At 39.2% G+C, this 13,069-nt stretch overlaps 1 protein-coding gene across 2 annotated transcripts in view; it reads left to right on the forward strand.

Moving 5' to 3' along the window:
• The window catches only part of LOC134755618 (proton-coupled zinc antiporter SLC30A2-like), a 34,160-nt gene that overhangs the window by 19,589 nt on the left and 1,502 nt on the right, over positions 1 to 13,069 (forward strand). For both annotated transcript variants that reach the window (XM_063692108.1, XM_063692109.1), the window contains exons 2-8: positions 5,910 to 6,082; positions 7,852 to 7,962; positions 9,206 to 9,326; positions 10,041 to 10,220; positions 10,816 to 10,912; positions 11,235 to 11,393; positions 11,801 to 11,932. In XM_063692108.1, the coding sequence (XP_063548178.1) occupies positions 5,910 to 6,082; positions 7,852 to 7,962; positions 9,206 to 9,326; positions 10,041 to 10,220; positions 10,816 to 10,912; positions 11,235 to 11,393; positions 11,801 to 11,932 (973 nt within the window). The remainder of the gene's footprint in view (positions 1 to 5,909; positions 6,083 to 7,851; positions 7,963 to 9,205; positions 9,327 to 10,040; positions 10,221 to 10,815; positions 10,913 to 11,234; positions 11,394 to 11,800; positions 11,933 to 13,069) is intronic.

Genomic DNA, 13,069 nt, shown 5'->3' on the forward strand with positions numbered 1-13,069 from the left:
GAATATATTAAGAAAATGGCATTGACGCTTATAATTTGTTCTTAAAGGGCCCACTGACTATCAGTCCGCCGGACGATATCGGCCTGTCAGTTAGAACAAAAATTTGACAGTTCCGAACAACAGACAGGCCGATATCGTCCGGCGGACTGATAGTCAGTGGGCCCCTTTACACACGGAACGGAGACAAAATTTTGTGTTTGATGGATAAGTATAGTTTAGCCTCTATAGAGTGACATGACTGTGATTTGCAAAACATCGATTTAGTTGCGGTTTTCTGTGAAGGGATGGTGCTATAGTCAGTTTTTTAAAGATCTCTGAATATTATGAGCAACTCTTAAATAATTAACATTCGGACACCTTAAAAAGCATAGTTATGCTAGGTAGTCCTAGTTAGGTATGTACACATTGTACACTAACGTTGTTGAATAAGAAGGTACCTATAGTAAGTTTTTTGAGTCTGCATGCAACTCTTATTTTCAGTTCCTATGCACTCAGTTGAAACATTTTCAACTCGGATTTTAAGTCTTACCAACAATTGCGCACAAAATTCATCCATACATATATACCTACTAGCACACCTAAAATAGCTTCCATTAAATGCATTAAATCAGATGTCTCCAACCCCGACCCGCAGGCCAAATCCGGCCCGCGAGGCGTTCCAATCCGGCCCGTGGACAACCAGTTCTTGAGATTATCAGCAACCAGGCACCACTAAATGGCGCCTGATGGTGGCCTGCGCCACAGAATAAATGATAGTACTACCGTACAGAAAGGAAACTTCCTACAAAACCGAAGTTTGGCAGCGGTTCAGGTCGAATCGTGCTGTCCCTTTCTAATATATGGCACTATCCAAAATTCAAATCATTATCTTATCTGTGGTCGTGCACGTAAAGGGACGTCAAGTTATGCCCTTATAATTGCTCGGAGCCTAACGGAGCCGAGTTTGACCGAAGCGAGGAGTTTCGCACCCCTTTTTTTTTTTTGTTTTTTTTTTTTTTTGTCGGAGTGGGAATGCACTTACGCACGGTGTGTGGGACTCGCCGCTCCTTTTCCCTCTCTTGGCGAGAGGGGGGGAGAACTGGCCCTACCCACTAAACCCACTCCGGCGTTTCACCCTCTTGGCCGTTCGTGAGGGCGCACTGGGATCGATAACATTCCACCACGTAGTTTCGCACCCCTGCCCGCGCTAAAGTTTCTGAGGTACAATATGGCCCTCAGGTAAAATAGTTTGAAGACCCCTGCATTAAATGATTTAATGATCGTACTAATAAAGCTTTTACCTATGTCCTTGATCACACTGAACAACAACAACAACACACTTAACTGACAATGTAACGTATAAAAAGCAAAACTGTAAGTTCATATTAAACATTAAAAAAAAACGGACAAGTGCGAGTCGGACTCGCCCACCGAGGGTTCCGTACTTTTTAGTATTTGTTGTTATAGCGGCAACAGAAATACATCAACTATCACGGTTGATGAGATACAGCCTGGTGACAGACAGACGGACAGAGGAGTCTTAGTAATAGGAATAGGGTCCCGTTTTTACCCTTTGGGTACGGAACCCTAAAAAAACCTATAATTATAACGATGGGCCTTTTTTGGTGCAGGTATCACCTACTTAAGGCAATTTCAGAGCTCACAAAAGTTAAAATTTTTGTCACGTCGAGCGCTATCATCGCTTTTATTTGCCCCACCGCTCACTTAACAGACCAATATCACGTGTAAAGATGTCATTATTGTATTGCGTTACATTGTATTGTCCAATCTGCATATCGTGCGGCCCACTGCTCTAATTAGAGTGAAAGCGAAGTCCGAGCGTAGCTAAAGACTGTCAGGGTTCCGTGTTATCAAAGAAGCGATAACTAGTGTCCCTGTGAGCTGTATACCTCGCGAACCCCCAATACTCCGCCATTTTGAAAAAAAAAACAATAACTGAATACACAATCTTTGCTCTTGGAAAGCACCAGCGCCATTCAGTAAAATGGAGCTGCCGATACCTAAAGATCGAAATGGGTAATATGAAGAGAACGTACTCCCATCTTAAATGTTTCGTTTACTCGTTTGTTTCCCATATCGTACAAAAACAAAATCATAAAGTGATCAACGGAACTACGCAATGAAACACTGTATGCATACTGGCCTGGGTTGGGCTAATTATAAATGCCTTTAAATATACGGCATAAATGATTTTAAAGTCATTTAAAACAGTGTTATGAAGCCTTTTTCTGTAGAAAAACCTGTTATACTCAAGTAATTCACACTTTTTCCACACGGGACCTTAAGAAACACATAGAAAAACGTCGGATGCGCTCGAACGCGCGCATTATGGGTGCGCATTGTACGCAAGGCTGTAACGCGATTATCACACTAATGCGGTTCCGCACGCCGCTCCGGTATGTGAGGAAGACAGCGCTATGTGCTTATATATGTGATGTCCCGCTCACACGCCAGAGCGGTGTATACCGGACCTGTATAGCTTCCGAACTGAGTACTTCGTCACAAAAGTGCATGTGACCGAAAAAGAAGTCAAACTCGAGTTACTTAGAGGATCGCATCTCGTTTTGAGTAAGGGAACACTGACGTCATTAAGGCATTGTACCAAGGATGCTGGCGGCATTTCCTCGCTGTATCGCAATGCTGATACGTTGTGCGAGGAAGCCGCCAGCTCTTCGGAATGAATTAATTTCAAAGTGACCATGCAATTTTGCAGCTAGGTTAACATCCGCTATTATAAAAATAATCCGCTCGCCCACCAGAGCCGTGTTATGCCATAAACATAAAATATTTATAAACATTCGTTCGCGTGTACTTTGTGAGCATTTGCCTTTACTCGGCCGAGGGCACTCTCTCGCCACTGTACTCGGTACAATTGGGGACATTCCCGATGAACCTTAAGGGCAAAAATCGTTTAAAAAACGTCTTGCAGACGGTCAGGCGATATCATAAAAGTGATGACCAATAGCATGGCACTTGAAAATGTGGCTATTGAAAGAAGAAGGTTAGCTCAGGTAAAGTTTATTGCCGTGCATTGTCTTTGTGACGGCCGGCATTCGCAAACTAAGATAAGGAATCCAAAATGCATCCTAATTGGTTATCTTTATGGGGATACGAAGCTTAGCCTAAACAACAACTAATAAGCTGTCCTTATTACCTATTGTTTGTCTCATAACCTTTTTTTACCCTTTTCATTATTAACATAAGGAATCCTAGATGCATCGTAATTGGTTATCTCTATGGGAGGCGGAGTTTAGCTCGCTCGTATGGATCGAGGTAAAAATGTTCTGAAGTGGTTCACCGGGAATGTCGCCGACTGTACGTGTGATCAAGGCATTATGTGCGGATTTGCATCCAATGTGAAGACCGCATTATGGGTGCGCGCGCACCGCTGTAAACATAGCAATCGGGCGCAATCAGCCAAACGTTTACGCGTCTACCTACCATCATGTAGTTAGCGTAATGGCCACGTGCGCGGGATAATGGAGACCGATTTATATAGAAATTTCCAAATGAGTTGAAAAATTTATAGTTCTCACATCTTTTTGGTAACCTCAAATTTGTGAAAACACTATTGAGAGCTGTCCAATCCTGGCTTAGTGGAGAATGGTTAAGGGTCCATATTAATTTGTGGTTCCGGATTCTGATCTGATCCTCGCGTGATGAGTACGAATGTTTGTTAATGAGGTTTAAATGTGTTATGTGCTTTTTTATCTATTACACAGTTATTACATAATATAATCGGTGGTTTGTCGACATCACACTCGCTCTCAAATTTTCCTTAATATCACGTCGACCTAGCATCAAGTTGATTCTAAGAACAATTAGGTAAATTACAACGATTCATCCAAGAAAAAAATATTATTTCCAGTAGTGAAACTGGTTTTTAGGTGTGAGGTTTTGTCGACCGGTCTGGCCTAGTGGGTAGTGACCCTGCCTGTGAAGCTGATGGTCCTGGGGTTCGAATTCCGGTAAGGGCATTAATTTGTGTGATGAGCACAGACTATTTGTTCCTGAGTCATGGATGTTTTCTATGTATTTGTCAATTTGTGTAAGAATGTCCCTATAATATTTATTTATTTATATTGAAAGACTGCCGAAAATCATATCTATATATAGTCTGGCTAACCATTCCGTCATTAAATCGTCAACTACATCTTATAAAACAAAGTCCGCCGCCATATCTGTCTGTTTGTGTGTATGACATAACATACATTATTAGGGTAGTCCTTATTTGTCGAAGTTATATTAAAAACTGGCGTTAAACTCAAAAACTACTAAACGGATTTTCATGCGGTTATCACCTATCAATAGAGTGTTTTGTGTAACCCGTCCGATGCCGGGGCGGGTCGCTACTCGCTAGTATTTTTATAATTTGCTGCCTTATGTTTTTAAATTTGTATTTCCAAGTAGGACAAATGTTAAAATACTAAGTACAATTGTTACATTATAACAATTGTTATATGCTATGCCCTATATAGTGACACTTCTCAAAATTTTCAGTTTCCTCGTTGCGCCACTCACGCGTACACCTAGACACAGTGACCTCTAGAGGCTTTGGATGCCATTGACTATTTGCGTGACAGAGGCGCCTGCTTGGTCGCTGCCCGGATGGGTATTTTGACAGTGGACTTATAATATATATAGAAATGTAACGCGACGAAAGTAAACATTTTTGTCAAACCATGCGCTTTTAGTTCCTCTAATTTTTATTGTTTCTTTTTAGTAAGTAATGTAGTAGCGTATTACTAATGACGTCTAGCATCTTCACATGTAAATTACTTACTTATTGTTATGTAATGTACGTTGTCAGCCGTTTGCCTTGCAAAGCGCACACAACTATTTATCCTACTAAAGTGGTTAGGGAAAACAGCAAGTGATCCTAGCGCTGGAACGTTATAAGATCGTTTAAAAGAATTCAGTCAACTACCAAAGAAATTACTAATTATTATTCACTTATGTTAGGTTACCACCGGGTTGATTATGAAAACTAATACTTGTACCAATATTTTAACTTTATTCGTTCGCTACCAACATAATAACAACCAATTTACAATAAATATTCCAAAACGTCTACACTGTAACTCGTCTGTACACGAACTGCCCCTTGTCACAGTGTACCCGCCTTTTAATAACAATTCAAGATGGCGGGAACCAGTTACAAGTAAGGGTCAACTGATACTCTTTTTTAAGCTAATCGTAAAAGTAAAAATGATCAAAATATAAGCTATTAATAAATAATGATCCTTACAAACAATGTTGCTAACATTTATGTATGGCGATGTCATGTAAAATGTTTGTAAACATTTTTTTTGTATGTTTATCACTTCCATTTATTTATAATAATAACAAGTAATAAAAATATTTCTTCAATATTTTTTGAATTAAACCCATCCGAGACAAAGTATTAACTGTTATAGGCATCATCATTATTCCTTAATACAATACAATAGTACATTTCGACGAATATCATTTGATATTTACCAGCCGCTTTTCGGTGAAGGAAAACATCGTTAGGAAGCCGGACTAATCCCAACGAGGCCTACTTTTCCCTCTGGGTTGGAAGGACTGATAGCAGTCGTTTTCGTGAAAACTAGTGCCTACGTCAATTCGTGGGATTAGTTGCCAAGCGGACCCCAGGCTCCCATGAGCCGTGGCTAAATGCCTGGACAACGCAAGGAAGATGATTATTCATGGCGTTATTCATAAACTCGCTAAAAGCCTCAATTAGCTATTAATCTGTCATTTTAACACAAATTAAAGGCTTGTAAAGTTTTATGAATAAGGGAGCAATATGACACGTAGACAACAGGCGGTCTTGCTATAAACCGCGATCTTGTCCCAGCCAATTTAGGATAGCGGAAAACTAATCACACACAACACAACTAACATATTTATTTTTGTCTTTTCAGATTCAACGATGGCAAAGTGTCATACGGCACAGGCACGGGCACAGACAGTCCAGCGAGAGGCCGGCGGGTGATATTCTGTGTGCACGGCAACCCTTCAACAGGGTGCTGCGCTGTCATAGAGACTGAAGATGGGGGCGAGCCCCAGCGCAATGGGAGTATCGTGGAAGTTGAACGTGAGTACATTGCTGGTCCAAAAAGTAATCATTGACACTTTGTACCATCGTTACTTACGATCCAAAAATGCGCAGGAAATTGTCAGTGTCAGGTGTCAATTGTCAAGTTAGTGAAATAGGCGCCAAGGTCTGTTTCGATTAAGGGTTTGTTTTGAACTAGGCTTAGGGGCAGCAACTTGAACGGAGACTAAACAAAATGCCATTGCTATAGTTAAAGTATAGAGTAGGCATTTACTTATACCACCTAGAGACCTCAAGACCACCTAGACCAAGGGACTGTTCTGAGAAAGAAAAGTTTTCGTCTATAAAGAACTGTTATTTTCTAACAAAGGTAGGAAGATTGTGTCCTTAGATATTCTAACTCAATAAATTCTAGCTCGTATAGATGTACTAAACACATAAATGTGCGAATTATCATCGTAAAACCTAATTTCCATTATTCAGTTATAAAATAAATTTCAATTATAAACAGCTTAGTTGTTTATACTAGCATATTTGTTTTGCTAGTAGCCTACCTCAGTAGGTATTTACATGGATCTTGACTTGGCTAAATGTTCGTGATCACTTGATCAGTTTACTGATTCACATAATACATACTACTCCTATTATCGATCTGCTGTTCTTTATATAAACCCAAACTCGCGTTCATGAAGAGAGCCTAATATTCTACAGACAACATAACCATAACTTTGGCAAACACCTATCTGTTCAATTTAATTTATGTCATTTAAATGTCAACCGTAACGTACTCAACACAAGGTTGAAATTAGAATAAATGAACCCTTTTGGCATAGGCAAAATTTAATGTTGTCAAACATTGCAGTTCACACACTATTGGACTCGTTGTTCGCACGGTGGTCAAATTTCACACGGCGTTCAAATTTCGCATAAATATTATGTCTTGAATGCAAACAATAATTATAATGTTAATTATTATGAGTTACGAGTAATTGTAAAGAGGGTATTATGCGGGTACCTGTGTACCTTGGAACAGTTGGAACTGTTGCCTTGAGGGTAAGAATGCCCATTGAAATGACATAAGAATCATCAAGGGCAATAACAGAAGGTTAATATCGTTATCAACATATGTATGATATTATAATCGCATCAAACATAGCCATTAAGGTGTCCATTACTCTAATGAAGCGTCATTGGCATCATATTATATGTACCTATTATTTAAAAACTTTATCTTTATGTTTAGGCTCTAAGCCCTTAATCCTTTATTGGGAACACTTAGATATTATACGACAAAAATAAATCCCTACAGCATAATTTATTTGTATTTTTTTTTGCTGAATTTTTAGGACTTTAAAAATGCGATGTGACTTGAATTATGTATTTTTTAATCTGGACTGTTGAAGGGTTAAACCCCATGGTAATGGATATTTTGCCGATAATCTGTCAAATTTACTTGACTTACTTTTACTTAGTAAAGTATCGTAAGAAACTAACATTTACTTACAGTACATCGTACATCTGGTGCTACTCGTACATTACCGCACTAGTGCAGTAATTAGCACTTTATGTACCTGTGTCGAAAATTTTAAGGCCCATATGTACTGTTTTTACAGTACATATGTTGTACTTACGATACATGTGCGAATAGGTAATTCGCAAGTCGTGTCGATTTAAAGCACTCCCTTCGGCCGTGTTTTAATTTATCATCACTCGTTGCGAATTTTATACTTTTGACACTTGTATCGTAATGTACTATTAGAAAACCTTCGAAAAGCGAATAATAATAATTGTATATTATCTGTTTTCAGGACGACTACACTGTCACAGAACGAGGAACGAAGAGATAGACAAACGAGCGAGAAGAAAACTCATCATAGCCAGTATATTATGCGTCATATTTATGTTAGGAGAAATTATCGGTAAGTGCATTCAAATATAATTTATTTATTATTTATTCAATTAGTTGATTAAAGTGCTCGTGTCAGTGGCAAAAGTAATTAAGGAACATCCACATGCAAACACTAATAAACTGTGTGGCTAATAACTAGCAACTAATAGTGGCTCTGTGACCCGTACACCTCGCAAACCCCCATGGCTCCGCCATTTTGAAAAATTTCTAAGAATTGATTCATGAGACGTAAGCTGGGCCAACCCTACACACTTGGTAATAGTACATTGTTGCCGAGGGATGGAAAGAAAGGCATTTTCTGACGAGGTACCTAAATGCCAATAATCATACGAATTTCATTTTTGCTCGTACCGTCCGCGTGGCGGCCGGGCGTTGTCATCGCTAATAAAAATTAGGCACTTTGCGTTTTCGATTTACGAACAAAATGCGACCATTTTCGAGCAAATATGAGAAAATAAATTTAATTATCTATAATATATAATTATCGAACCTGCGCACTAAAATTTTACATGAATCGGTTGAACCACAGTTGAACAATATGACCTGTAGAGGAGGACATCGGGATATGCGAAAGAATTTATGCCCAACCTGAAACGGAGACCTTCGCTTTCGTTCGGTCAACTAAACACAAAAAAAACACGAAAAAAATGTGGTTGAGAAGGGAATACGAGTAAGACGAGTAATGCCACAACACACATCTTTTTACAAGCGTTTTTTTTTTTTTTTTTTATTATTATTATTTTCTTTATATATTTAAGCCACTTGATGGCAGACTCTTCTATGTGAAATAGAGCGGTGAAGCGTAGCGGGCATCATCTGCTTAGAAGCGTGAATTGGTTTCGCTTTCGATTCAGGTCACGAAATGGCAGACCCTCCAACACGCACGGTCTCTATACAGCCTTTTTTTTTTTGCGGAATAATACGTCCCACTGTCACAAAATTTTCGCCCCCACAACTAAGTACAAATCTCATAGACATAGTATATACAAGTAGTTATAGACGCGCCGCCAAACGACCGGGGGTAAAAGAAACAATATTCATATAAAATTTAGGCAGCATAGGATTTTTTCTCTTTCGCTCTTATAAATTTCGGTATTTCGCCATCGCCTCCTACCTATATGATGCCACCCGGTCGGTGATAAGGACAAAGCATGGCACTATTTTCTCTTTCCTCTTATAGGAATCGCAATAAGACTATCTTTCTCTATCAAAGAGTGTCAGGCCCTTGACTAATCTGTATACTTTTGTTTCAGGTGGCTACTTATCGAACAGTCTCGCTATAGCCACGGATGCTGCCCACCTTCTGACGGATTTCGCCAGTTTTATGATATCCCTGTTTTCTATTTGGGTGGCCAGTAGGCCCGCTACTAGAAGGTAACTCATTCTTATTGTAAATTATTTTCTTCTGAGAGTTAAATGAGTTATATTTTAGGATTAAGATTCTCTATTCTCACTAAGAATTTGACAATTCTCTTACCTACATGAGGACTTAAAACTACACAAATAAATTTATTTGGCATGAAATTAAACGATTTATCATACCTTGTTAAATTGTGTCTGACTTCGCTAAGTTTTCGTTAATATGTCGCGACAAAAAAATTGGCTGTTTCATACATTTTGGCTGGTTCACTTTCTATGGAAGGGTTTTTTTCGCGATTTCGTGGTTGGTCCCATATTAAAAGTTGCTCAGTATAATCCCAAAATCTCCCTGGCAACGGAAATGCACTTATTTTTAAGCCAGCCTGTAATAAACCTCTAAACCTCTAAATAAATAAATAAAATAAAATAAATCATTTTTATTTCGAGTAACTTTTACAGACTCATAGCTTGTAGTATGTACTTATAGCTATGTTAATGCTTACATCTATCACTATATATACAGAATAATATATATCATACATATTTGATGTATATGTATACATTAAATTGGCTAAGTCGCTGCAAACTTAACGCAGACTGTATTGAAAAACGGTGCTTTACAAAACTAAAAAGCAATGCATAATGATCGAAGCCAAGTAAGAAATAATGAGTTTTTTGACAGAATGATTCTGCCTTCTAATTCCACCAATATTTGACATTATTTTTCAGAATGCCCTTCGGCTGGTACAGGGCGGAAGTAATAGGCGCCCTTACCTCAGTCCTCCTCATCTGGGTGGTGACCGGTATTCTGGTATACTTGGCCGTACAGAGGGTCATATATCGACAGTTTGAGATAGATGCTACCGTCATGTTGATCACTTCTGCTGTCGGCGTGCTGGTCAACCTCATGTGAGTTTTAACCTTATTCATATAGGTTTTAAGTTCAATTTGATTTAAAGACTCAAGCGGAGATTTACGGCCGTTAAAAAGGTTATTAAAATTTGAGCCGTATTACTATAAGAACAAGGTTATTTTATGAATGGCGTGGACCGGTATTATTTGTATACACGGCTGTACAAAGTGAGACGTATTAGTATGACCAAAGATAGATATAACTCCGTAATAGATGGATACAGTCTAAGGAAAAAACGTGCCTCGAAAATCAAGAAAATTTGATTCTCGTTCAGAGGGCGCTACTAGTTTTGGCCTACTGTCGTATAGATGGCGTTGACGGTTTCGTTTGTTATTTAACAATTTTAACGCATATCCGTGAAAGAACATGGGTCAAAATCAAAATCATAAAGATAATTAATGCAAATAAAAAAAATCATTTATCTATATTTAAATACATTTTATCGTAATTTTATAAATCTTAATTTTTAGTTTCAAAGTGTGTCGACAGATGGCAGTGAATTTACTGGGGTTACGAAATTTACTATGACAGTACCGCTCTAGTATAAGTTACTCTATGGTATGACTGTTAATGTCGTTGATATTGTTGCAGTATGGGCTTGACGCTGCATCAGCACGGGCACAGCCACGGCGGCGGCGGTGGGCACGGACATTCGCACGGAGGCAGCAACCCTGTTCTTAATAATAAGGTATATATATATTTGTGCCATTTTCAACCAAAAGGGTACTTATTGTCGCATCTCAGTAAGGCGCTATTTCGCCTTCTTCAATTAGAAATCAACCTTATCGACAAGCGACAATGTGGTACCTTTTGGTTGAAAACGTCACATTTTCACTTCTTTTTTTTTAAAGGCCGCCGCTGGCCTTTTTTTTCACTTAAAGTGCCGTAAGTTCAGGTTCTTCTCTCTTGCTTTTAATGAGCGTGAGCGATAATAGGATGAATGAAACAAAAGGTTTCCTTCAATAAAAATATACTAAAATTAGTTTAATAAACGAAAATGCATGTTTCAGGACCGCACCAGCGAGTCCGACGTGGAGAGCTCGTCGTCCCACCAACACGATAGAGACAACAGGGAGAACATCAACGTGCGAGCAGCATTCATCCACGTTCTAGGAGATTTCTTACAGAGCTTCGGCGTTCTGGTTGCTGCTATCGTTATTTACTTCAAGGTAATTTTATACCGTATTACAAAGAAGTAAGGTTCACTTTAGAACATGATAAACATGCGATCGAAGACTTAATAGAGAGCCTCGGAGCATTTAAATCATCGCTATTGTAATAAGAGCTATATGGGCATAGATGTAAGGTTCACATTTGACCAGCATTATCAGTGAAAGAACATCAACGTGCGAACTGCCTTTATCAACGTTTTGGGAGACTTTACAGAGCTTCGGCGTTTTGCTCGCCGCTATTGTTATTTACTTTAAGCTGATACACCTAGTATGAACTAAATAGAGTTAACTTAAAAAAAACTATTGATTTTATTAAAATAGGCAAAAACCTACTTTTCCTCTCGGATACTTGAATCTAACACTAAACTCTGTATAGTCTGTATAATAAATCATTTCTCCCACAGCCGTCATGGGACCTGGTGGACCCGATCTGCACATTCCTGTTCTCGGTGCTGGTGCTGCTCACGACCTTCAACATCATCAAGGAAACCCTGCTGGTGCTTATGGAGGGCTCCCCTAGAGGACTCGACTTCCAGGTATATCCTCCTAAACTACTGAACATAAATTCCAACTGTCTCTAACTACTGGTACCTTCATCCAACCACCTTGAACAGATCATCGCTCCCCAAGGATCAGATTTCCAGGTATATCAACTCATCATCATCATATCAGACGACTAAACATAGGTTCCAAGGATTTCTACTACTGGTGCCATCCAATTACCTTGACCAGAACACCGGCCTTAAAGGAGTAGATTTCCAGGTATAAATCAGGGACCGGCCCGCTATCCCTTATCGGGGTTTTATAACGGTATTGCGTAAGGCTTAACTCACCATACCCTTTGCCAGACGAAACCCTTTGTTTTGCTTTTAAAAACCCTTATATAAAGCTACCACATTTGAGTAATCGGTAGCCCAAATACCCTTACAAAAGTACCTTACTTACCTTATCACCCGCTCACCAACACCTTGCATATTGCTTATAAGGGTTAGCCTTATAAAGGGCTTCCCTTTTAGCATATAAGTGTGTCATGTCAAGTCATCTACCTTATTAATAAAGCACACATTACTTCGAATCCGAGCGATCGTCGGCGGCGACGGCGGCGTTCTTTGACTAGGCACGTATTTTCTTTCCTTTTCATACACTACCGTAGATATATACTAATCCTGTCTCTTTCACGCAAAGGGAAACCTTTATAAAAAGCGCTTAAAGATAAGGGTAACCCTTATTAAGAGCTAGCCTTATTTTTGGTTAGCTTTTCGGTAAGGTTTAGTCAAAGGTAAGGGTATGAATGGGCTTGCAGTTCAAAAGGGAAAGTCTTTCAATGTGTTAGCCGTGTTTAAGTGTCGCCCATTGAAAGGGTTTTATCGCGGAAAGGGTTGTCCGGTCCCTGGTATAAAATTATCATCATCAGTCGGAGGACATTCCAGAAATCTCTCAAAATACCTTCATGTAACGGTTCCCCTATAATAACCAGAGGTTATGTTATGAAGGGCTCCCCCTAGAGGACTCGACTTCCAGGTATATCATCATATCAAACTACTGAACATACGTTCCAAGGATCTCTAACGGTGCCTTCATCCAATAATTACTTTGACCAGATCATCGGCTTTAAAATAAGCAGATTTTGCAAGCATCATCATTAACATCATAAGACTCGCCGAATAATTTCA

This window comes from Cydia strobilella, chromosome 3 (genome assembly GCF_947568885.1).
Source record: "Cydia strobilella chromosome 3, ilCydStro3.1, whole genome shotgun sequence".
Lineage (NCBI taxonomy): Eukaryota > Metazoa > Arthropoda > Insecta > Lepidoptera > Tortricidae > Cydia > Cydia strobilella.